General features: G+C 39.9%; 1 protein-coding gene and 1 long non-coding RNA gene across 3 annotated transcripts in view; one reads left to right on the top strand and one right to left on the bottom strand.

Moving 5' to 3' along the window:
• Positions 1 to 24362, top strand: part of pde3b (phosphodiesterase 3B) — a 63186-nt gene extending 38824 nt beyond the window's left edge. Inside the window, exons 2-16 of one of the 2 annotated variants that reach the window (XM_074616749.1) lie at positions 4524 to 4574; positions 5658 to 5906; positions 6441 to 6595; positions 8393 to 8493; positions 8580 to 8805; positions 8916 to 9007; positions 12099 to 12253; positions 12497 to 12631; positions 13964 to 14075; positions 14254 to 14367; positions 15995 to 16194; positions 18591 to 18794; positions 19022 to 19183; positions 21070 to 21328; positions 21424 to 24362. In XM_074616749.1, the coding sequence (XP_074472850.1) occupies positions 4524 to 4574; positions 5658 to 5906; positions 6441 to 6595; positions 8393 to 8493; positions 8580 to 8805; positions 8916 to 9007; positions 12099 to 12253; positions 12497 to 12631; positions 13964 to 14075; positions 14254 to 14367; positions 15995 to 16194; positions 18591 to 18794; positions 19022 to 19183; positions 21070 to 21328; positions 21424 to 21638 (2430 nt within the window). In that variant the 3' untranslated portion in view covers positions 21639 to 24362. Of the gene's footprint in view, positions 1 to 4523; positions 4575 to 5657; positions 5907 to 6440; positions 6596 to 8392; positions 8494 to 8579; positions 8806 to 8915; positions 9008 to 12095; positions 12254 to 12496; positions 12632 to 13963; positions 14076 to 14253; positions 14368 to 15994; positions 16195 to 18590; positions 18795 to 19021; positions 19184 to 21069; positions 21329 to 21423 lie in introns of both variants that reach the window. The other variant, XM_074616740.1, reaches the window with a different exon arrangement.
• LOC141756892 (uncharacterized) lies at positions 5735 to 11603 on the bottom strand. The gene is made up of 3 exons (XR_012591543.1): positions 11352 to 11603; positions 6667 to 8812; positions 5735 to 5874 (listed from the first exon to the last, which is right to left on the bottom strand). It is a non-coding gene; the product is annotated as an uncharacterized LOC141756892 (long non-coding RNA).
• Positions 24363 to 25932: the final 1570 nt, after the last annotated feature.

Below are 25932 nucleotides of genomic sequence, written 5' to 3'. Positions count from 1 at the left end.
ATTCCAGATTCTTAAAACCCGTAACTGAGGTTCTTTAATTTGATATTATTATGTTAATATTTCACACAACATGCATTTTGTAAATAAAAGAAAATGTTGCATCTCTAGTATATTTTATAGTATATGTATTTTCTTATATGAGTCAGTTTTGTAGTGTAGGAAACATCTTAGCAGTGAGTCAGTCTGGGTCAAAAGTTCAGAGACTGTTTCTTTAATCCCAGTCTGCTCCTTCCTTCAGTCGCCTCAGCTGCTGGCCTACCGTCAGCTAACCTGCCAGAGCTTTGGCACTGAGCTGTACAGGCCCCGCCATATCCTGGCAGTTCAAGCTACGTCCGACCAATAGGACACACACACACACACACACACACACACACACACACACACACACACACACACACACACACACACACACACACTGCAGACCTCTCATCTGGTTAGCTCTCTTTCCTGAACAGGCTTAAAAGAATCAAGCCAGCAGCCTGTGTTTTCTTTTCCTCTCTCTCCGTATCATCTTTTCTTCCCGTGTGTGTCCTGACAGCCAGAGCCCAGTCCTCATTATCGGCGTGTGCATGTGCGGAAGGCTGCTGACGCGGTGTGTGTCGCCACACACTGACGTCAGCAGTGCCCTGCTCCTCTCCATACAAATGCCTGCCTGCCATTGATACCTTTCCTCCGTCCCCCCACACTCTTATTAGCGTGTTTTTATCAGTTCTAGCACCTCTCCCACCACAGAGCCGAGCTAATATGACACGCAGGTGTAACAACTGGCCGTCTAATAGCTCGCGCAGGTTTATTGACTCCTGTTAGGAAATATTTACGACTTGTGCTAAATGTTAAATAACTGTGTGTGCGTGTGAAGTGTTATTTTGATGTGTGCTATATTTTCCCTGAGTTTGATTGTGTGTGTTGTTGTCTGTTTTCTCTCACTGTATGCTTTATATATTCCTGGAGGTGTGCATAAATACAGGGCAGTTATTTCCCTTTTTGGAAATACCTCCACCATAAATAATCTTCATGCACATGGAGGTGTGCACATAGTGTTACGCAGAATGGTAGATACTCTGGATATGGATAATTGTATGAGTCTTATAAGCCCCTGTCTGTGTGTTTAAAAGCTAGCCTAAAATAAAAAGTAATGAAATATATGAGTAGTAGAGGGAACATTTAAAAGGTAGGCAGTCTGACATTGTTGCGCACACATCCCCATATTTCTAATGTAACTATGAAGTTGTGATATTGATGTATAATTAGCAGTTGCACATACGGTATGTCCTCATTTTAAATAATAGTTTTGGTTTATAGCAGGATTTACTGTCATTTATATTGTTTCTTTAGTAAAAGTAGCAATACCACAATGTAAAAGTACTCCATTTCAAGTAAATGGTATGCAAGCAAAAAATGACAAATGTAAAAGGAGGAGCAAAATCTACTATTATTATTATTATCATTAATAATAATGATAATAATAATAATAATAATCATCATCATCATCATATTGTATTACATTATTATTTAAAGACAATTTACATTTTAATGCCATGTAATGGCATTAAAGCAACTTGAGATTTTTAGGTTGTAACTGACTCAGTTTTAAAGCCAGAGTGAAGATACTGACATCATATGAAAAACCTAAAGAATCCATTAGTACCAACTATGTCATACTAGCTTGTCGCAAAAGAGGTTAAATAACGCTCCAAATTTACACTCAATTTTGGAGAGAAAAACACTCATGGCCATTTTCAAAGGGGTCCCTTGACCTCTGACCTCAAGATATGTGAATGAAAATGGGTTCTATGGGTACCCACGAGTCTCCCCTTTACAGACATGCCCACTTTATGATAATCACATGCAGTTTGGGGCAAGTCATAGTCAAGTCAGCACACTGACACACTGACAGCTGTTGTTGCCTGTTGGGCTGCAGTTTGCCATGTTATGATTTGAGCATATTTCTTATGCTAAATGCAGTACCTGTGAGGGTTTCTGGACAATATCTGTCATTGTTTTGTGTTGTTGATTGATTTCCAATAAGAAATATATATATACATTTGCATAAAGCAAGCATATTTGTCCACTCCCATGTTGATAAGAGTATTAAATACTTGACAAATCTCCCTTTAAGGTACATATTGAACAGATAAAAAATGTGTGATTAATTTGCGATTAATTATGGACAATCATGCGATTAAATAAAAAATTACAATATACCCCATTTTAGGTGTAGTTGAGTAGAAGTGTAAAGTAGTATAAAATGAAAATACTCAATGTACTTGAATGTTTGCACCTAATGTTTTAAAGGTGAGGAATAATGTCATCATGTGTTTTGCGGCTCGTGTGTGTGTGTGTGTGTGTGTGTGTGTGTGTGTGTGTGTGTGTGTGTGTGTGTGTGTGTGTGTGTGTGTGTGTGTGTGTCTGCACGCATGTGTACAGGACAGGTGTCTCAAGTGTCAGCAGCTGACTCGTGCGTCTCCGTCTCTGCGTCAGCCCTCATGTCATGTTTTCATAACATCACTGAAGAAAATATCTCCTGTTCATTGAAAGATTTTAATCTCATCTCTCGCAGAAGGCCCTCACTGTAAATATGTTGTTGCTTGGCACACGCTGTGATGGTGGTGGTGGCTTTTCCTGTTTGTGTGAGAGGCGGAGAAGACATCCATGTTGTTGTGCATTGTGCACAGATTATGCAAAGGCGTACTGTGATGGTGAGATGTAAACAGGTGGTACACATACTACGCTATGCAGTGTGACACACTGCAGACCTCTGAGTGTGTACTGCGCGTTTGATCAAGGGGGTCAGAAGAAAATGGAACAAAACGTTATGTTTAGGTTGAGTTAAATGAAGGCCAAGCGTCTATGTTTCTTTTCCTATTTTATCTCCATCTATAATTCTCTGTCCTTAACTCTCCATCCCTTCCTTAATGGCATCCTCTCCCTCAGCTTTTACCCATCTCCCTCTCCGTTTCAGTCCTTCTGCGTCTCTCCGTAAACAAGCAGAAGGCCAACAACTCTGTCCTCCGGCCGTCTCCCGCCATCCCGTTGCCATGGTGTACGGAGCATTGTTTGCTGGCCTCTATGTCGGGTTGCCATGGCAGGGCTTATTTGCCATATTAAATGTTTGGCAGCATTGTACAGATGCTGATGACAAACACCCAACATCCCACTTTGATCAATGAAACAGTTACTGATTAGAGGAGATGGGACGGAGCCACTGATCCATTTAACAACCTCAGTTATAGCTTTTCATGCACTGCATGGATCACATGCAGAAAAGTAAATCAATACTACAACAGAAAGCTGGAAAAAAACATATAAAATGTACCGTTTTTCTTATTAAATTAAAAACCTGGCTTTGAAGACTAGCAGATGCTGTTTTTGTAATCACACAATGTAGAATAGTAGTGAAAGAGTGCATTTAAAATGTTAACAAATCTAAATATATTCCCTAAAATAATTTGTTTTGCTAAATAAATTGTAGTATAATGTCTTATTGAAGTTCTTGACATTAATCCAGTGTAAAAATATTTCACATTTTAATGTGATAAGATGTGCTTTAATTATTCCTGACAATGTGATGAGTGGCTGAGATGTTAAAAAGAAGGATATTTGTTTACATGTTAGGTTGAGGTGCTTGTTAAAATGAGGCTTAATCCTCTTTGTCTCTCCCCCTTGTGGTGCGGGGTGAGACTGCATGCTGGCCTTTTAAAACAAATGTATACTGGCTGGATTTTACATGGCAAACTGTTATATTTATACCCATTACAACATGAAGGTAGACTTAAAATCTGTGTCCTTTTGTTGCCGCATGAATCGACAGATTGGACTCAGATTCATCACAAATAGCAGACTTTATGTTTTCAATTGTTATGCTGTCGAAAGTGATATATTGCAGTGCTTGGCTGACAAAAAAGAAGGTGCAAAAGTCTAATTGGATTGTATAACAAACCGAATTAATTGCTATTTTAACTAATCATGTCTGTATTTATACTTGAGCTGGAGGATTAGATTATTTAAGGCCCAGCAACTTAGTGTTACACAACCTGCTGCAACTTTGGCTGCACACCGCTGTAACGTGTGAGAGCTCCTGTTTGGTTACCGACAGATAGCGTGGAAGTGCTGCCGATTGACGTAGTTGGAGCCAGATAACATCTCATAGCTCCATTGTAGACGCACCAATGTGGTTTTAGTGGTTTGCTTTTCTTCTTTTGCTTTCAGTGAAAGGCCTCAGACTGCTGTCGCTGAGGCATTGTGCATTAGCATACCTGTAGTAAGAAAGTGTATCATGTGGTGCAGGAAATCCGTAATGTAAACTGTTACTACACCGTGTGTTTGTATAACAGGCAGAATAGACTAACAGAAGCTCTGTTGCTGACCTGCCGGTGCCCTCACCGAACAGTCATAAGACAGAAAGTGGAGCAGGGGTCAAAGCCTGTGCTCCTTCTATGTAAACACAATTCATATTCTCTGTTGTGCACAAACATAAATGCAACGATGACTGACAGTTCATGTGTCTCTTTTGTGTTTTTCAGATGATCTTGTGGGACTGGGATCTGAAACACTGGTACAAGCCACAGTATCAGGTCAGTACTGTGTTTATTTCAGGAGTTTAATGCGCATGGGTTCATCCAGGTAACGCACAGATAATACAGGTCTGTTCCGAGAGAGCGGTATCTGTAGTCCACCAGCAGAACAACACGGTCTATAAGTCACCTTTAGGACATTCAGTTCTTTTGTTGACATTTTTTGGTTTAGGCAAAATACACATTGTGTAAAAACCTGGCATACAATGACCTTGGCATTGTTGTCATGCCACATTTTATTTTATCTTACTCAGACATTCTTTGTCTTGTTTGAACTATTTGCGTAATCTGTCAAAGAATTTAGCTCCCACAGACCTAAAATCATTATTTGTTCCTGTTAGACATACAGAGCCAAGCCAGCCAGGACATTTCCCACATGAAACCTGCCCTGAATAAATCAAGGATTACACCTGTTTTGTGCTACACTGCTCTTATAATTTATAGGATTTCACTTTAGATATTAGCATTAGGGATGTCCTAGGGAGAAATTTAGTAGACAATACCAATACCAGTGAAATTCCACGATTCTCGAGACCCAATTCGATACCACAGTAAAAAAACAAAAAACTGAAACAATAAGTCCCATGTACGTCAACACAAACTCCTTTATTACTATTTGCATACCGGTTTTATAATCCGCCTCAGGTTTCACGCCATAAACAAAATTTTACAACATTACATTTGAATGCCTCATGTTAGCGAATTTACCTCCGCCCATTTCTACTGAATAGAGCACATCATAATGTAACTCAATGCAACCTCCGTATGTTAGCTGTTAGCTGCGTTATTTAAACAAGCAGGACTGTGCTGCCCACCGGCTGCTAACAGCTAACGTTACTAGCAACACAGATTTGTTGTTCACAATGTACCATTATCATGGAAATATTCTATTGTCCCCGGGATGACAGGAAGTTAGAAACTGTAACTTGGTGCACCAACAATAAGCAAAACAGACCAGAATACATGAAAAGATGGATAGCTAAATAAATAAAACTCAATTAAACGCCTAAATGGTCTAAAAGGGTAAAAAAAAAGGTGCTGCCCTGTTCCCTAACCTGTGTGATGTATGTGTGCGGATGTCAGGGTGCGGTGAGCGGTAACGGCGTGGATCTCTCCGTCATCAACGAGGCCAGGAACCTGGTATCAGACCTGCTGATGGACTCCTCTCTGACGCCACACACCATCTCAGCCCTGCGCAGCATCTCAAGCCTCATGGGGACGTTTTCAGGCTCATGCCGCCCCAGGGTCAACCCCTTCACCCCTTTCCCAGGTTTCTACCCCTGTGATGAGGTGGAGGACTCTGTAGAGAGGAGCGACAGGAAAACCATTAAGGTGGGTACAAGCATTACCAATGCACCAACCCTAGTAGGGATACATAAAGAGATGAGTTATAGGCCAGTCCAGTCTAAAAAGTCCCAGAACTGAAGAAGTACAGTATCTAACACAGACACTAAAAGTTCCTTCAGACAACATAATGCTGCACAACAGTTTCTAATACTGTGGGAAAAGATTTTTACAGCTGCTGAAAGTTATCAGAGCGACAGTATCCGTTATCTTGATAGTCACAAGGTAGATAACAGAATTACGCCATTCACATTCCTGATTGATCAGATGATGTGAAGTGTTGCCCGATGACGTTGCGTTGTTGCAAAAGTTGAGCCAGTTTAAACATATTGACCTTAACGACGCTGTGTTGTTGTTTTTCATGGTTTTCTCGCGTTGTGTTATTGTCAGTCTGAACGTGACCTAAGTTCAGAAATGCTTGCAGCTTTTTGGTGTGATAATGATGTTTATGTAACATGACCAGCATCTTCAGTTTGTGTATAAAACATACATCTATACTGGAGACTTCCTTTCCCCCATCAGGGTTTGAGCAGCAGAAACAGCCTCCCCACCCCTCAGCCCAGGCGGAGCTCCACCTCCTCCTCCTCCTCCTCCGCACTCCCTCCTCTTGACCCCACCTCTTTACGCTGGGAACGCAACACCGGCAAGAGACCCCACCCTGACCTCAACTTGACCAGGTACCAACACAAACACACTTTACCACCGTCCAGAAACACACATTGTCTTGCACACGTCATCTCTACTTTACCCTGAATCTGCCCGGTTTTGGAGCAGATTAATGGCGACTCTTGCAGGATCTGAATAATGTGACTGTACTCCAGCTCTGATCTTCCTCAGGTGGCTCAGCAGCACCTGTGCACAGTGAAATCAGGGGTAATTTTTTTTTATGTTTGGTCAGCCTGAAAAAAGTTATGAATGGGCCTCAGTGTGTTCTAAATAAGCAAGAAATCATCTTCATTATAAAAATAGAAATAGTACACTTCACAGGAAACCAGGTCAACTGAGTAGTATACATCTGTGTTGAGAGGACCGGGGAGAAATGTGGATCACATCTGGTTTTGAATAGAGAAAACAGATTTTACAGTTAAATGCCCATGCTTAGGTGTTACTTTTATTGGTTTTACTGCAAACATGTAATATAGCTCTGATTTGATACAATAAATTATCACGAAAATCAAAGTTATTTTAACCTTCTGAAAACATATCACTCTGTTCTCGTTAGTACTCATCATTGTCCGTAGTAATTAAGAAATACTTTACTGGATATTCATTTAAAAACATCTCCAGCGGTCAGAGGAACTGTGACGGCATTCAAAACAGCAGTGTGACACTGGTTGTTTTAAGAAATTATTTATTTAAAAATCCAGGGTTAAAAATGTACAGCAAGCATATCTCTTCTTTTGAGTCAAAGCTGATTGTTCTTAATATAAAAATAATGGATTAGCTGACATATTTTTGCCATATATTGACTACTTTCTGAAGTCCAGATGTCAAGTGAGAGCTGTCAGGGCCTGGAAAAAAAGAAATCTTAAAAAAATATCCATGTGCTCCTGCGTATTTTTACCATAATTTGACATTACGCTGACATGAGAGATCTTCCTTTCCCTAGCTGGCAGCTTATTTTTTACCGTAAATCCAACACAAAGTGACCAAACAGCTTTTTTTGTCTTTCACAACAGTTCGGATCCCAAAACTTAATGGCTGCTTCTACAACAGAGCTGTACATAAAGAAAGTATAGGTGTCATTGCAGACTGGACTTTAATGCTCTTTTCCTCACAGTTGATTGGTGAGGAATTCATTTTCATATTTTGAACCGTGAACAAAAAACAGCGGCTTGCAGGTTTGGTCTGACAGACCGACAGACCAGACCCTGCTACCATCAGCTGAGAAACAAAGAACATCTTAATGTATGTCAATTTATAATGACAAAACTGACTGTACCTCTGAATTTTCTTTATAGCAGTCTGTCACCTACAAACAAGAAAATTGGGCGAAATTGTGTTCCATAACTTCATTTCATTTTGTGTTTCTGTCGACATCAAAATGTACCAAAATGAGAAATCAAAAGCAGAAGAAGTTGTTAACATATCATGGTGTCGTCTGTTCTCTGAGTAAAAACAAATACATCCACATTTTACACAATCAATAAATGAGTTTAAGTGGACTATAATAATGGTACTTACTGTTTACATGCATTGAAAGAAGATCAGGCTCCTTGAGTGACTGTAAACAAATCCATTACACAGTGTGCAATTTATTATAAAGTTGCTGTGGGGACACTGGGGTGTAGTGTCTATATGTCTCCACAGGATGGCAGTAGAGACCAGCTATGTTGGCAGAGGAGCTTCTTTGAGTTTAAGACGATCGAATATCTTAGTTATTCCTTATCTGTGCAAAAAGTATGCTTAGAGAGCAGAAAGTTGTTTTTTAAAGCCAGTGTTGAATATGTGTGTGTGTGTGTGTTGTGCTCCAGCTCAGGTCTGTCTAATGGGCCAAATCCAAACCTGCTCACCATTCCCAAGCAGAGGTCTTCCTCTGTCACCCTCACCTACCACGCAGGGTCCCGGAGAGCAGGTGAGACATAACCATAAAACTTTTTAAGATTCTACATGTGCTCATGTTTTGACTTAATATCCTGCTTCTTTCTTTTCCCTCTCCAGGCGCCTCTCCCAGCCTGAGCCCAGTCACCTCACCAAGCCACGGTCTTCTCGGAGTAGGTTCTTCATCGTCCCTCGTCACCCGATCGCCCGTGGAGTTCCCGGACACAGCTGACTTCCTGACAAAGCCGAGCGTCAATCTGAACCTGCACAAGTCGTTGGGCTACACCCTCAGCTCACCTGATTTCCAGCAGGCCTTCCGTAGCCCCACCTTCCCTCTGTGCACCAGGTGAGACCTGCAGTAATGAAGTGTTACTGTGTTTTTTAATGTGTTAGTGGTTATAACAAAAGAGGAATGGTCATGATTGGTCATGTCTGTGATTGTTGCGTCCGTTCCAGCTGTGGTCGTCAGATGCTCAAGGGAGTTTCCAGCGGTGATGCGGGGGAATCTTATCAGCCATTCGCCAGTGAGGCTCAACGCAGGCGCTCAGGTACATACAACTACATTTAATGCACATAAATTAGTGTAATGGTGTGGTGGCAGACTGTCTGGACCAGTGTTGGAGATTGAAAGAGAAGCACTTCTGTAAGCAGTTTAGGGGGTTAATGCTGCCCTCTGCTGGACTCCAAATATAACACAAGTTAATGCACACGGACGCAGGCGGAGAGAATGAACATTTCACATTGTATATCTTTTCCCTGTTATATTCTTAGTAAGTAAATATGGGTAACACTTCATTTTACAGGTCCGCAAATTTCATGGTAATTAGGGAATAATTAGCAAGTAACCTATTTCATAACCTATATTTAACTAGGAAGTCACATTGAGATTAAAACCTCTTTTACAAATGAGACCTAGTCAAGACAGGGTCAAATAGCAGCATCCAACACATACAAAGACAACATTGAGTCACGACAGACACAATAGGTACGACAAAATACATTACATCATCATAGAGTGCATTAACAGTGCAGCATGTTGGTCATGTGTTTGCTATTTAATGGAAACAACTGCAGCTTGCAGTGACCACTTCCTTTATTTTATGTTAAAAATCATTTAAAGAGATAACGGTCTCAAGTTTAAGCTTAGTCTGCAAATCATTCCAAGTCCAACGACTGTAGAGGAACAGGCTTGTTTTGCCAGCTTCTGTACTGATAGAAGGCACTTTTTGAAATTTATTTACTGCCAAATTACCCCAATATTAACCCCAAAATGTATCAAAAATGACTTAATTATAAACATTATTTAATATTATATTCCACTATTTCCCAATAGCTGGTAATTTATTTAATACATTTCCAGGAAAAGAATACAAAGTTAATCTATATGCTTTATTTCCATGTCTGCTGATAAATAGATAATAGTTAGCACAATAACTTATTTGAAATTTCTTAAAAAAACTCCCTGAATCATGACATCAGCTACCAGGTTACATTTGTGGAGACAATAAGTCACAATGGTGAGATTTGTTCCTGATCAGAAGTCTCTTCTATTAGTTTTGGTTTTCCACCTCCGATGAAGAGCAGCCGCTTCTCAAGCCTAATTTAACCATTATATGCTATTTTAGCATATCATTATTAAATAATGTTTATAATAAAGTAATTTTAGGTAAATATTGAGGTAATTTGTCAGTAATTCCAAAGAAATTCCATATAGGTTACTCGCTAAGTGTTACCTAAATATTTAATAAACTTAAAATTTGCATACGTAAGTTTAGTAAAATGTTGTTGAATAGATGGACTTGACAGAATGAAAATAAGCCTTGTTTTCTCAGTGGTTATCTGTAATCACTATGGACAGCTTTGTGGTGTGGTGATGAGTCTTTCCTCCATCTAAATGTGTCAGAAAGTCACCACCAAGCCCACTGCCATCTGTTGACAGTGGTGGTGTTAACATCAACCTATAGTTGATAGCTACAAATATTTCGGTTTTGTTCTTGATGACAACCTGTGCTTCGAATCCCATGTTGATGCTGCCTCTACAAAGGTTCAGCAAAAACGTTTTTTTACCTGAAAATAAAAGAAAGATGACAGAAGTTTCATTGAATCTGTTTTAACATCTCGTATTATTGCTTGATTTTGAAATTTAAATCTGTCCAATAAGAGTAGACTTGGAAGTCTTATTAAAATGGCCAGTAAGATTTCAGGGAGGCGTTGGGTTATACTCTTGGACATTTATAACAGGCAGTTCCTTAAAATGCTATATTGGACTGCCAGGACCATCCACTCCTGAAGGAGTTTAAGCTTTTTCCCTCGAGACGTCGTTTCAGGGCGGGATTCCACGTCTCCTTCATCCCAAGTGTTATTAATATGCTCAATAACAATGAGCACTCTGGCTGCATGCCTTGCACTTCCCTTGCACACTTGCAGATTTACACTCTTGTACATGTGTTCTTAGTATGAGTGTCCATTTCCCTGCTCTAGCTCTGTGATTTACTGTGTTGATGTGTCATCGATGTTATCTTTTTGTATTCTGTTTATATGTGAACGTAATATTGGTTACCTTCTGATGACCAGTATATGGTTTCATTTTCTGTTTTTCTATTCAGTTTACAACAGTTACCTGTTTTAGGCAAGTCATTTTTAAAATGAGTAAAATCTATTTTTAAAGGGACTCAATGTAAGAATCAGAAATTGCTTGTTAATAGTGACACTTGTGGCCGTAAAGACAACGACAGTCAGCGTCCTGTTGCTCGCGCTTCTGCTCGGACTACATAGACGCGAGCGAGCATCGGTCAAAACAGTGAGGCGACACACACGAGACTGAACGTGACTGACAGCTAAAACCACAATATCACTATATATTTCACATGCTTTGCAGTAAAGTTAGCTTACCAGTCCAATAGGAATTTTGCCAGCTCGGGGTCCGTTTTGATATCCAAAACCAAACGAAGCTCCCGCCATGAATCGAAGGACCCATCAGTGTTGATCCTAATTTTTGCACGATGTCGGTCACATTCCTGTTTTGCAAGACGGGCTTCACTAGATATAACTTTGTTTTTTGTGCTTCCGTGGAGTTTGTATTGGAGTCTGAGTTGTGGTGAAGGCTGGTCGTTTGTTTTTGTCAATGGAATCCATTTCTCACCAACCGTTAGCTATCTTTATCTATTCCTGTAGCTACGCTGAAGAGATTAGGCACACACGAGCGTGCATGACGTAACATTCGCTGGGACACCGGCTCAAGTGCTTCACATTAAAAGCTGTCTACAGGCTGATAGAGGAAACACAGAAAGTGTTGTTTTTTAGGTTAGGTTTACAACCTGTTCACACATTTGCTCGTGTAAAAAGTTTCATACAGTCCCTTTAAATAAGAAAAAAACTAATCTTTATTATAAGTAATTCTAGTATCAAAAGCTCATTTAAATACTTCAATATATGGCAAATCAATATATTGAATAAATAAAAACAACTTTTCCATTCTGTGACTGCATTTTATTAATTAAATTCCATTTAAAATTCAAACACATGAACGTAACGTGATAATGCAGAGTAAAAAAAACAAGAACAGTTTACATGTAGGTGTGTGTGCGTCTATATGCTGTATAATGGCTTTCCATTGACTGTGCTGTGTGTGTGCAGCAGGTGAAGGGTTGGAGTTCAGCGGAGAGCCTCTGATCAGGGAGGAGAGCGTGGAGGCGGAGGCGTCTGGGGACGGGAGACCAGACGCTGCAGGAAACCTGGCAGAGGACGAGGAGAAGAAGAGCTCGAGCACAGACCAGCAGACTCAGGAATCAGCGGTGTGTTTGATCACTTGTTACGATATGATTGTTTACTGCAGCACAGCAGATGAAATAATTATTATAATTTGTTATTTGTATTTTTCCCTCTCATAAGTGACCGTATCAGCCGTAGTTGCGTTTCAGACAAGTTATCTCATCTGGTCTCACAAGCATTCAGTTTTTTGCATGTTCAGAACGTTATGTGTCAATAGAAACAATACTCGTGCTGATCTCTAAAACATTTTCTCTGATTGTCTCCAGGGAGAGAAGGAGCTCAGACTAGATCCTATGCTGGAGGACCATGAAGCTCTCATGGAGAGGATGAACACCTGGAACTTCCAGATCTTTGACCTGGTGGACCGAACAGGAGGGAAGAGCGGGAGAATACTCAGCTATGTTAGTACAACAAGCACAAACCAGTCATATCCTGTAGATGTAGTAGTGTGTTTTATTGATCAGTCTGTCCACTTCTGATAAATTTCTTAAGAAAAGCAAACAGTTCTATTATATGGAGTCATGTCACTCTCAATATGTCTAATATATCTCAGTATTAATGAATGCACACAGACGGATCCATCCATAATCTGTAACTGCTTATCCCATTCGGGGTCGCGGAATGGCTGGAGCCGATCCCAGCTGACATTGGGCGAAGGCGGGTTACACCCTGGACAGGTCGCCAGACTATACACAGAAGGATTCACAAATGTATTTTGTGATTTATATATAAATGACTCTCTCCAAAAAATAGTTTTCAAAGCACACAAAAATAGTTGTATATAAATGTAAAAGAAAATCCACATATAAAAAAATAACTTCACAAATATATTTCTGATGCACACACAAATATTTCTTGTTGTAAATAAATGTAATAGAAACCCACAAATATATGTATTTAAGTAGTAGCTATTTGACTATTTTCTGCAGTCACCATGTGCATGACATAAATCATACCCCCTGGGAGGCTCGCTCATGTGATTGTCTGAAAAGGAGGGAGACATCTAATTGGCTACAGATGATTCCCTGTTGAAAAAAATGCATTTGCAGATTGGTGCACATCAGGGGAGTCTCAAAAAAAAAAACACACACAAATGCAGTGAAGTTCACACATGACAAGCAGTTAGTGAATGCAGGTTCAACAGTTATGTTATTAGTTATGTTATGTTAGTTAAATATGTTTTTTAAGAAAACTGCAAATACTTTTAAATACATATATTTGTGGATTTCTATTACATCTATTTAAAACAAGAACTATTTCTGTGTTCATCAGGAATATATTTGTGAACCTTATTTTTTTATGTTTTTATTTATTTACAACGGTAACTATTTATGTGTGCTTTGAAAAATATTTTTGTGGAGAGAGTCATTTATATATATTTTTATATAAATCACAAAAAACATTTTTGAATCCGTCTGTTTGCCTTCATTAATATTAAGACTGATCTGACTCCATACTATTAAGTTGTATGTAATCATCATTGCAGCTGTTATGGTCTGCTTGCAGGACTTTTAGCCTTTAGTCTAAATTTAATGTAAACATGCAACACAAATTATAATTATTACAGATTTCAGTAATTGCAAATTATTTACTTTTTACTTGAAATTACATTTCAGCAGGTAGTGAACTTCTTGTCTATGCATAATGATGTGCGCAAAGTTATTTTAATGTTGGCTGCTGGTAATCTTGTGTTGTGATTGGTGTTTCAGTAAAGCTGGCTTGTGTCTCCTCAGGTGACATACACCCTTTTCCAGGACACGTGTCTGTTTGAAATTTTCAAGATCCCTGTGAGGGAGTTCATGACATACTTCTGTGCTCTGGAAAGTGGCTACAGAGACATTCCCTGTGAGTATTACACTGTGTAGTGTTCAAGACATTTTTATGTGTTATGCCAGGATGTTCATGTGTATTATTGAATTATTTAAGTTACTAAGATTCATTTTTAGTCATCCATCAATGATTTAACATTTCAAAGAGTGCTGTTGTACTGTACATGGTAACATTTGAACTATTATGCGTACAGATCATAACAGGGTCCATGCTACTGATGTGCTCCACGCTGTCTGGTACCTGACCACTCGACCAATCCCTGGGTTCCAGCAGATTCACAGTGAGCATGTGACAGGAAGTGATACAGGTGGGCTCATAAACTCATTCGGTTATAGATCGTTGTTACAGTTTGTGGAAAACACAGGTTATAATCCGGATACAACAATAATTTTAAGATAAATGCGTGGTTGCGTTATATAATCTCTGATGTGTTGCACAGATGTTAGCCAGTGTTGCACATTTTGATTTGTCTGGGGGGTTTTCATCATTGAATGGACTTCTCTGATAGTATATTTGTAGTTGTAGTAATAGTTTTTAAAACAATATACATGAAAGTTTTTTACATTCCCAGTGGCTTCCTCACAGTATATGAATATTGACAAGGAATTATATCCGTAAAGTTACACAGAACAGAAAAACATATCCCACTAAACACGATTAGTCTCTAGTTGTCACCTATACGGCATATATATAGGTATGGTACTTTTTTTTTTTAATCATGCTTTTTATTGTTTCCTTAAGAATAATGAGAACAACAACCTAAACCATAACAAATATAATGCTATGTACATGTAATAACAGATAGTAACTGTAATTTGAAAAACAAAGATTTCAAAAACAAGGGAAGAGATAAAATGTTAATCCTAACAATAAAATAACAATAATAATGATAGATTAAAATAATAAATAAAATGTATAGATAAATAAATACAATTATAATAAATTAAAGTAAAAAGAAATACAAAATAAATAAATAATAACAACAATAAAGAAATATACATATACATAATAATAATAATAATAATAGATAAATATAAATAAATAATTAAATAGATTAATTAAATAAATTCACACACCAGATTCCCAACACCTACTTATATCCCTGTGGTCCCACCCCCATGTTAATTCACCTGTACAGGATAGATACAGATTACATACTGTGTGTTTAAGGAATGTTTAATGTTTACAAAAGAGTAAATAAAACAGAATATAAAAATAAGTAATACAAGTATGATTAAATAAAAAATCAAAATCAAAATGAATGTATTAAAGGTTGCAACAAATATATTCAGGAAACAATATTTACGCCAACCACTGTAACCCGAACAGATACCACCTGTCACAACCACAGGACTGTGACTATATGTTTTTGCCTCCATAGTATTTCAAGCTGAACTACTTTGTGTTGGTTTTGGTTTCCCTGGAATGCTTTTAGAAGTTTCTTCTTTTACGGGATGTGGCTTTTACTCTGCAGATGGTTCGGTTTAAAACGCAGACATTCCCAGGCTCGTCTCTGCTGATGATGTTTTAGCTCCATTAGAAATTACCTGAGGCTTATCCTCTGACGTCTAACGCCGAGGCTGCCGGAACAGCTGTCATTTGATAAGAGGGGACAGAGAGGAGGGGGGGAGGAAATGGCAGTGAGAAATTGAGTAGAGCAGTGAATACATGAGAATAGAACAGTGTGTGTGCGTGTGTGTGTGTGTGTGTGTGTGTGTGTGTGTGTGAGTGTGTGTGTTTGTGTGTGTCCCTCCTTTTTGCATTTAATCCAATTTCTGCTTAAATTATAGAGATCAGTCAAAAGTAATGTTTTGCTGAATTGTGCAAAAGCCACAATTCTAACCCTGATTTTACAATGACCGTGTAGATCTACACCTCCTCTTTCATCACTGTGACATTCATTGACGTCCATCTTGTTTGTTGTCATGTTCCAGACTCAGATAGCGGGATCTCTCCAGGCAGGATATCCTACGCCTCCTCCAAAAGCTCCTCCATTTCAGACGACAGCTACGGCTGCCTGGCCTGGAACATACCTGCCCTGGAGCTCATGGCCCTTTATGTAGCAGCTGCAATGCACGACTATGACCACCCCGGTCGCACAAATGCCTTTCTAGTAGCCACTAATGCATCTCAGGTAACCTGCAGCTTTTATTTGTACTTGAATGTGTCATAGATTGAATTGACTATTTTTGGTCACTGGCACATAAACACACTCGTGTTTACAGAAACAAAGGATCAGATGTTCAAAATATGGGTTTATGCCAAATGACATTTCACCACAACTGTTGCGTGACAGAGACAGAGTATACACACAAATACATGAAGGAGTGAGATCCCCCGGATCATTTCTATGACCCCTGCCAGTCAGCATACATGGTCCTGTACTTTACCTGGACCTGATGTCTCACACACAGTGTTGGATGTTGCCTTAGCTCGCATTTTGAAACCTTCATACTAAATTGAACTACATGAATTTTTGCTTCTTCCATTTGTAAATCTTCTCAAACTTAGGGACCAATGTGCTGGCTATCCTTGTGAACACTATTTTCCACGGAAAATGATAAACTGATAGAACGCTTTGGATCCTGCATTTGCTGCAGTATCAGCATTTATCCCTCTGTCTGTACTCTCCTATGTTAACCACTCCACGGTTATCGACAGCAACTTTCCTCCTAACAGGAAGGCAAATATCACCACTGACGTCTTGTCCCTGAGACAAGCCCTGTGTACATACACAGAATCACATGGCTGTCTCTCTGCAGTCTGTCTGGATGCTGCATGTCTGACCGACCGCAGAAAAACCTCCACTCAACACAAATAATCATGATCCGCCCACACATGCACTAAGCCACACAGGATGAACTACCTGCATATCGTGTGCTTTTTTTTTTTTTAAAGGACCAGTGTGTAGTATTTATCGGGATCTATTGGCAGAAATGGAATATAATATGCATAACTATGTTTTCATTAGTGTATAATCACCTGAAACTAAGAATCGTTGTGTTTTCATTAGCTTAGAATGAGCCCTTCATATCTAGATAGGGAGCAGGTCCTCTCTTCACGGAGTCCACCATGTTGCTCTGCCATGTTTCTACAGTAGCCCAGAACGGACAAACCAAATGTGATTTTACGTTACCTGAAGGTCACCGTAGTTATTTGACACGCTTGTGAAACTGCCGCCAAGTGCAAAACCATGGTAACGCCAGCCACCGTCTGAATTTCGTTGCTCCTAATGAAAATGAGGCGAATGTCCTGAAAGATACCACGACAGTTTTGCACTCGGCGGCTCACGTTACTGCAGTCTTGGAAAAGGAGGAGTGAGTGAAGTTGGTTGCAACCTTACCGCTAGGTGTCACTAAATCCTACACACTCGTCCTTTAAATCATTACATATTCGTTTTTGATTTTTACATACCTCTGTATCACTTTGGCTCCCTCACGTTATATTTGCAGAACTAGAAACAATTCACTTGAAATGGTGTTTTGTTCTCTTGTATCATGAGTATCCTACAGAAACACGATGTTTCCAGTTTTCCAGTTAATCTTTAACTTCGCAGTCAACATTTTCCTTGGATGACTTTTCCATATATACTTCATAATGCAAAGCTGATTAGGGCTGCAACTACCGATTATTTTAATGTCGATTTCTCGATTAATTGATTAGTTGTTTGGTCTATAAAATGTCAGAAAATGGTGAGAAATGTCGATCAGTGTTTACCAAAGCCCAAGATGACATCCTTAAATGTCTTGTTTTGTCCATAACTCAAAGATATTCAGTTTGCTGTCATAGAGGAGTAAAGAAAACAGAAAATATTCACATAAAAGAAGCTGGAATCAGAGATTTTATTTTATTTTTATTTATTTTTTTATTACTCAAACGATTAATTGATTATTGAAATAGTTGGCGACTAATTTAATAATTGACAACTAATCGATTAATCGTTGCAGCTCTAAAGCTGTTCTGCTGGATCTATACAAATATGAAAGAAAGGACGATCATTATTTGATGTCCCAAGATTTACACAAAGTTAAATCATCTCTACAAATGTAATGTAAATGAGGGGTGAAAAGGTTAACTGCGTGCCCCTATTTAAATATTGTATTATCTCAACATGACCCATGATAGCACTCCCACTGTCTGGCTTTTGTAAAAGTCCCAGGAAAGTGGGTAAAAAGAAAGGAGAGGGAACCTTGTACCTATTGATTGATAATGATGTTGACAACCCCCATGTCTGTTAAAAGGATATTTTAAGCCTTTCGTGGTATCTAATGTCCTCGTAACTACTTTTATCCTGCTTCTCTTTTCAGCCATACTTGAGCCTGTTGCATTTCTACTTTCATAACCAAATACCCTCATGTCCTGTTTATCTCATTTACTGAGTGCTCGCTATTTTTAAAGCCATTACAAATTGTGTAACACATATGCAGACGTATTATGTAAGCAAATGTATTACTGACGTTTTAGGAATCTTCTTAGCGTGCCGTCTTTCCCCTCTCTCACCACTTGGCTTTTCCCTCCTGTGCGGTGTAGGCGGTGCTGTACAATGACAGGTCGGTGCTGGAGAACCACCACGCTGCGTCTGCCTGGAGCCTCTACCTGTCCCAGCCCGAGTTCAACTTCCTGGTCAACCTGGATCACGTGGAGTTCAAGCGCTTTCGCTTCCTCGTCATCGAGGCTATACTGGCCACAGACCTCAAGAAGCACTTTGACTTCCTGGCTGAGTTCAATGCCAAGGTCTGAAATGAAGAAATCATAACATATTGCTGAGTTATATGATCAGAATAGATCATTATCTATTCACTGATCCTTTAATTTCTGACAAAATATTGATTGAAACATTAGGAGGATGGTACGTTAAAGTTTAGTTGAGCAGTACTCAGAATAATGGATGCAGGAAAAAAATCAGTTGACCTGTTGTAATAAGGCATCCATCCATCCATCGTTTGCTTGTTTGTTAACAGGTGAACGATGTGAACAGTCCAGGAATTGATTGGACCAATGAGAATGACCGGCTGCTGGTGTGCCAAGTGTGTATCAAGTTGGCTGACATCAACGGGCCGGCCAAAGTTCGTGACCTGCACCTCAAGTGGACAGAAGGCATCGTCAATGAGTTTTATGAGCAGGTACAGACTGCATGCTAATGCTGCGGAGTGTATTCAATTAACACAGAACATTTCATTCTATCTTTATCTTCTGCATTATTTACTTAAAGGTTCTCTATACAATATCTAGAGTATTAATATAGCATCAAACAACTATTTGCTACGTAAAGATATAAAGGAGTAATGTCTACCTGAGCAGAGAATGAAGTTGCTCTGTGTGTGTTGTAATCTGAGTTTCTCAGTGCTTTGTTGACATTGTCGGGCCGGCCGTGCGTAACTTTTAGTGCATGTTAGTGCAAGTGAGCGTGCCCCACTGGCTAAATCACGGCCACTGTTCTGCACTGTCAGCAGCGTTTGCCATTGTTTTCACTTTTAGCGCTGTTGACACCGTTAGCTACGAGCTGCTGGCTCAGTCGTCGCCATGTTGAGCGCCGTGCGAATGCAATAGAAACGTTCCAAATCTCACATTTAGCACCTTAAAGGGACTATTTGTAAGATTCAGAAATGCTGCTTAACAGCGACACCTGTGGCCTTGAAATCAACCAAAGTCAGCGTCGAGTTCGCGCTTGCTCGCTTTACATAGACATGAACGAGCATCGCTCAAAACAGTGAGGCGACACGTCAGCTAAAACCACAATATCACTCTATATTTCACCTGCTTGGCAGTAATGTTAGCTGACCAGACGAAGGTCTCTCCATGAATCACTGCTGATCCTAGTGTTGGCTTTTCCTGCTCAGCGCAGGCTTCAGCAGCGGGGCTCCTCAACGGGTTACGTTATCGCCTCCCGACCGCAGCAGGCAGCCAAAGACACCGGCACCCGGTCGGTAACGAGACGATAAAGTAACACGTGGAGGAGCCTAGTCACTTCACAAGACACGGAAAACCTCTGTTGGTCTGGAGGAGCTGCAGCAGTTATTTCTGCACAAACGTCCACTCTACATTCACTAGATATTCTCAGAGCTAAACTAACTCTTCTGCAGTGTGGAGTGAGCGCGCATGCATGTGTAGAGGTGGAGCGAGACAGCGAGGATGCACGCGCCGTCTGAGTGAAGGAGAGCAGGCAGCAGAGACGAGGCTCCGGCCACACGCGAGCGTGCATATGCGAACGTGCATGTGTGCCGACCCGCTACATTTATACGCTTAAAAAGTTACAAACAGTCCCTTTAAGTAAAAAGTAATACCTCAAACAAGAATCTTTCATTTTTATACCCTAAAGCAGGAAAACTCCAGGAGCCAGTTAATAAACACATAACCCACATTTTGGTCTTAGCCCGGACCAATGTGTGGGGGTCCGGGAGATCCTTCCCTGGCACTTTCTTTTAATAAACAAGCCTATGTTGATGCTTTTTTTTTTGTGGAACATTATTTATATTCAAATTACAAAAGAAATTCCCTTTATGAATCAATTTAATTTCATTGTGAATTAGAACATGGTCGGCCAAATCTTGCCCGCAGGTATCACCTACGGTCCAGTAACTGTGGGGTGTTACTTTAGGGCCTAAAGTAATCCCATTCCCACTGCAAATATCTTCAGAGAGAACTCATAATTGGCACATTAATATTAATTTATATAATATTAATAATCCACCCTTTGAACAATCCCACCCTAATCTAAACAGCAAGTTTACAAATACAGTAAACAAGGACAAACATGAAAAAGGACAAAAACAAAAAGGAGAGATGATTTACATTAGTGACATCTATTAATCCCTCTGTAGTAAATCCCAGAGATGCAAATTTATAAAAGATGACATTTCATCTTAGTTCAGTTCAGTACAGTTCAGTCTCTATTGTCCTGCATGGGAAATGTGGATTCCTGCATGATAAGACAAACAAATGAGAAGTTATTAGTTTGTATCAAGGCTCTGAGGCGTTTCCAACCATAATGTTTGTTTTTAATCTGCAGGGTGATGAGGAGGCTCGGTTGGGATTACCCATCAGCCCCTTCATGGACCGCTCCTCCCCTCAGCTGGCGAAGCTTCAGGAGTCCTTCATCACTCACATTGTAGGACCACTTTGTAACTCCTACGACGCCGCCGGCCTTCTTCCTGGCCACTGGATTAATGAAGCGGGATCAGATGAAGATGATGAGGAGGGGCAGGTGGACACAGACACAGATGAAGATGAGGATGAAGATGATGAACTAGATGACGAGCTGGCACCAAGTAAGACAACTCATCAATACTGTCGAGTTTAAAACAGATTACAGTTGGCCGATCTAGATTTCCTGAAACATTTCTTTGTGTTTTCTTCGTTGCAGAAAGGAGGAAGAGCCGCCGCAGGTTGTTCTGTAGCATCATGCAGCACCTGACAGAGAACCACAAGGTGTGGAAGAAGACCATAGAGGAGGAGGAGAAGAGCAAAGAGCAGCAGCCCGACGGCCTCCTCCCCAGCCTGCCGGCCAGCCTGCCCACCTCCCCGTCAGATGACATCCAGGTCATCCAGGAGGAGGAGGAGGGAGAGGAGCGTCAGTAGCAGGGGGACGAAGGAAAGAACAGATACGCGTGAAGAAGAAGAAGAGGAGAGGCAGTACAAAGACATGAGTCCCTCAACCACCTGCCTTTCACAAACAGACATGAGAAACACACACAGACAGTTGACAAATGCACATAAAACACACTTTGCTCCTCTCTCTCTCTCTCTCTCTCTCTCTCTCTCTCTCTCTCTCTCTCTCTCTCTCTCTCCTCACACACACATATTGAAAGATTCACTGTGCAGACACTCAGATGCTTAAGCAGTCACATTGTTTTTTTGGAGAAACAAAAAGGCCTTACTACTGTGAGCGGATCCTTGCTGCAACGGTTGTTGCCCAACTCCTATGCACTTTCACCCCGTGGAGAAAAAATAGCACCAGAACTGAGGAAGAGGAAAGGTGCAGAAGAAGAAGAGTGTGGAGGGACAGGGTCCAGCATTAACTTGCCCTCCATGGTGACCTGGCTGTGATGCTGCCTTGAATGCAAAGCGCTTACACGACCTCCCTTAGGTACAAAACAATTCCCGTCTATTTAAAAACGAAAAGGTAGAGGAGAAATAATGAAGCATCACGAAGCGATTGATACCCTTTACCAAAGCGAACAGTTCAAAACACGGAAAGACAAGAGACTGAGACTGTTTCAGCCTCAATGTCAGGTATATTTTTGAATTATATATATACATATATATATATCAAATGTGCCTGTCTGAACTTTTACTGAGTCCATATCGGCCCAGAGCCTCGGCTTGTGTAGTTCTCTCTCTCCTTGCTGGCGACACGAAACACTGTATCAGACTCAGTCACAGAGACATTATTGAAATGTTGACTGATTAATAGCATTATATCTGCATCATTTTTGATGCTTTTACTCATGTGTACCACCCGTCTTTTCATTTTTTGTTTTTCTTTAACTCTCCTAGCTTCATTTTGTTTGAGTGCGTGAATATTTTTGGAGGGAATGTGACAGAGAGAATGAGTAGGGAGAAAGAGAGCACATTTTTAATTATTATTAGTATGTAATTTGTGTGTGTGTATGTCTGTGTGTCCTTTCAGTAATGGTTTCTAATCAGTGAAATGTCCTCTGGCGTTTTAACATGTTGAGATCAGGAGTGCTGTGTCAATGAATGGATTCTTCATTTTCCTTTTCTTTTTTTTTTTTTGATTCTAAGTATTTTTTTAAAGGTTACTCAGGATTCACGCAAAGTTGAATAATTATTTTGCAAGAATTTATGTCATTAATATGAAATACACTTTAAAAAAGTAAGAAAATTAAAAAATCTGGGTGACTGAAGTAGTTTGTAATCTCTTAATGAACAACTTGACTACAAACCAATTCCAGCAATTGATATCCTCCGTGACGGAGGAGCATACAGCATGTGCTGTCTCTTGGCCATTCATACACTGTTTGCATAACCTTTTTACAACCTCACTGGAGAAACGCTTATCTTGATTGTTAGCAGACTGCAAACGTCTCTCCTGCAGCAACACAATTTTGCAGTTCTATAACAGTATATTAGTTAATTTCTTTATTAAATTCACTCTGTTTTTAAGCAAACAGTACAATGTCTATTCATCTGTTTCAGTCAGCAGGCAAACACTGATGTTTAGACTAATTGAAATCTCACCCATCTCTCTTTTTCCTTATTTTTTTTGTTTTTTTGTCGCCAAACCCATAACTCGGCCAGTGTGTAAAGAAGGGATCCAGGGTTCGTTTCACTTTGGTTTTAAGAGGTTAAAAAACTACTAGTTCTCTATTTTTGTCTCTAAGAACTCTTGGCATTCCACTAGAATAAGACGTTTTATGAAAGGGAAGGCACAATTGTTGCCTATAGCTCCTTTATCACCTTATTAAATCATAATAATCTCTGGAAAAAATGTTAAGTAAGCAGTGTAAATCAAGATAGTACTATTTAAAGACAACAACAATAGATACAGGTGTGCACATTTTAATACCAAACAAGTGTTTAGCCGCTGTACAAAAGAGTATGTGCATATAAATATATATTTTTTAAATAATCAAATGAATGCATCTGTTTTCTACACGCAGCTGACATGTTGTACATTGAGATCCTGTAATTACCATTGTGTTTCCAGAGTTTTTATCTACTTCTACTTACAGGTGTGGAACTGTGGGGGTTTGGTGTTTTGATTTTTCACTTCCTCTCCCTGTTCTGCATCATAACCACTCTTGTATTCTTCATTATCTCTATCACTGTCGTCTCAGTCGACCCAACTCGTGCCAAACTTTACCTACAGAACAGTAGTTTGTGGGCTGTGATACGCTGATTGGCAAAACCTCTCTGGGCTCCAGTACTGTTCATGCAAGAGAAACACCTCGAGTCAAATATTCCACCAGGCTCGGAGTGGCAGTGACGGTGGCGAGAGTCAGAGTTGGACTCAGGTCAGAGCCATATACATTCTGACAACTCAGTTTTTTTCACATGGACCCATGCTGGATCATAAAGCCTCGGTAGCTCCCGACCCGACATGCTCCGGCTCATTAAGTTGTAAAGGTTTGTTGGCTTCTCACTGTGCAGTCTTTCAAACCACAGTGTCCTCCGATGATTGTGCCATAAACACATCTATGAATGGTTGTTACCCTTATGTAGCATCAATATACGTACGTTTGTCTAATGTAACCATTCACCCTTATCTACATTGTGGGGGCAACTGATTTTTGTTGTTATTTATAGCTGTCATAAAACACCATCCTTAAAGTATCAAAAGTTCTCATTGATTTTTATTGGTCTGCGTGTGTGTGTCCATGTGAACTTGTGAAGCAGTATACTATATTTAACACTGCCTTCTTTTAGTGTCCATGCAACCCCAAATAACCTTAAACACACCTATTGTACACCAACACAGGTGTTTTCACTTATAAGCCAGACAAGACCTCCTCTCAGGACAGTGGGTGTGTCCAAACTGGGCTTGATTGTTGCAACGATGAATCGATTAGTTGTCAACTCTTAAATTAATCACCAACTAAATTATTTTGATAATCAATTAATCGGTTTAAATATTTCTTTCAGAATAAAAAAACGCCAAAAATTCTCTGATTTCAGCTTCTTAAATGTGAATATTTTCTGGTTTCTTTACTCCTCTATGACAGTAAAAGAATATCTTTGAGTTGTGGACAAAACAAGACATTTGAGGACGTCATCGTGGGCTTTGGGAAACACTGATCGACATTTTTCACCAAACAACTAATCGATTAATAGAGAAAATATTCAACAGATTAATCAACAATGAAAATAATTGTTAGTTGCAACCTTTTGACATCTCCCTCACTCTAGGTTGCAATTGATAGGGTGGTACAACGTTCGCCCTTGTCATTTCTATTAGGGCATGACTACACCCTGCATTGGTCCACCCAACTTCAAACTGAGCAGAGGTCTAATCAGCCATAGTAATAGAAAACACCTGTGTGGGTTTGCAGAGCCTTTAAAGCTGCTGTTAGAAATATTTTCACATTAAAGTTAAGGTCAGTAATGCAGAGAAACCAGCAAGAGTACAGTAGATTATGAAAATGATCCAACCGGAAAACCAGAGTCCAGTGTTGCCAATTCTTTTCCAATGAAAGTAGCAGCAGTAGCTTCAAAAGTGCCCAAATCTATAGCTAGAAAGTTGCCAAATCGGAAAAACTGACAGTCTGTCCCTTCAAGCCTTCCTCCAATGTCACTCCTCCAAAATGATCATTATGAAGAGTCAGGTGATGCGCAATGAGTGCCCGGGCAGAGTGCGTGCAGGCAGGTAGTTTCTCGTCTTTTTTGTCAGAGCGTTTGATTTATTGATTGCTGTCAAGAATTGACAATTCAAATGAGAATTTCAACAAATATAATAAAAATATTTGAACACTACTAATCCCACCTTAACAAAAGTACCTAATCGTCACGTGTGATGTGAAAGAGGTCGCTCGTGATGACGAACTCACAGACAATTTCCACCCGACTCGACAGTTCCCCTTGGCACTAGCACACAGCGTCTTTCAGCTTATTGTGTTGGCTTTATGGCCTTTCCTGTTTTGGTTCGCTCAGACCCATATCATCAGTGTCATTTTGTGGCAGAAGCAGGACCCTGTTTTTGATGAAAAAGTTCTAAAAACCTACTGTATACTACCTCCCCAGCACCAAGCCGCAGACAGACACAGTTAGCGACTATCAGGTGAACATAGTGGAACATTTAGCCGCTAAAGAGCCAGATATTTCCTTCAGGAGTTGGTGGAGAGGAAAACTGAGTTAAAATGGGAATGAGTAACAAACTTACATTTAGTGTCGCCTGAAACACGACCATAGACTG

This window comes from Sebastes fasciatus, chromosome 2 (genome assembly GCF_043250625.1).
Source record: "Sebastes fasciatus isolate fSebFas1 chromosome 2, fSebFas1.pri, whole genome shotgun sequence".
Lineage (NCBI taxonomy): Eukaryota > Metazoa > Chordata > Actinopteri > Perciformes > Sebastidae > Sebastes > Sebastes fasciatus.
The sequence above is the reverse complement of the archived record's forward strand: the minus strand, read 5'-3'. Positions and strand labels throughout refer to the sequence as shown.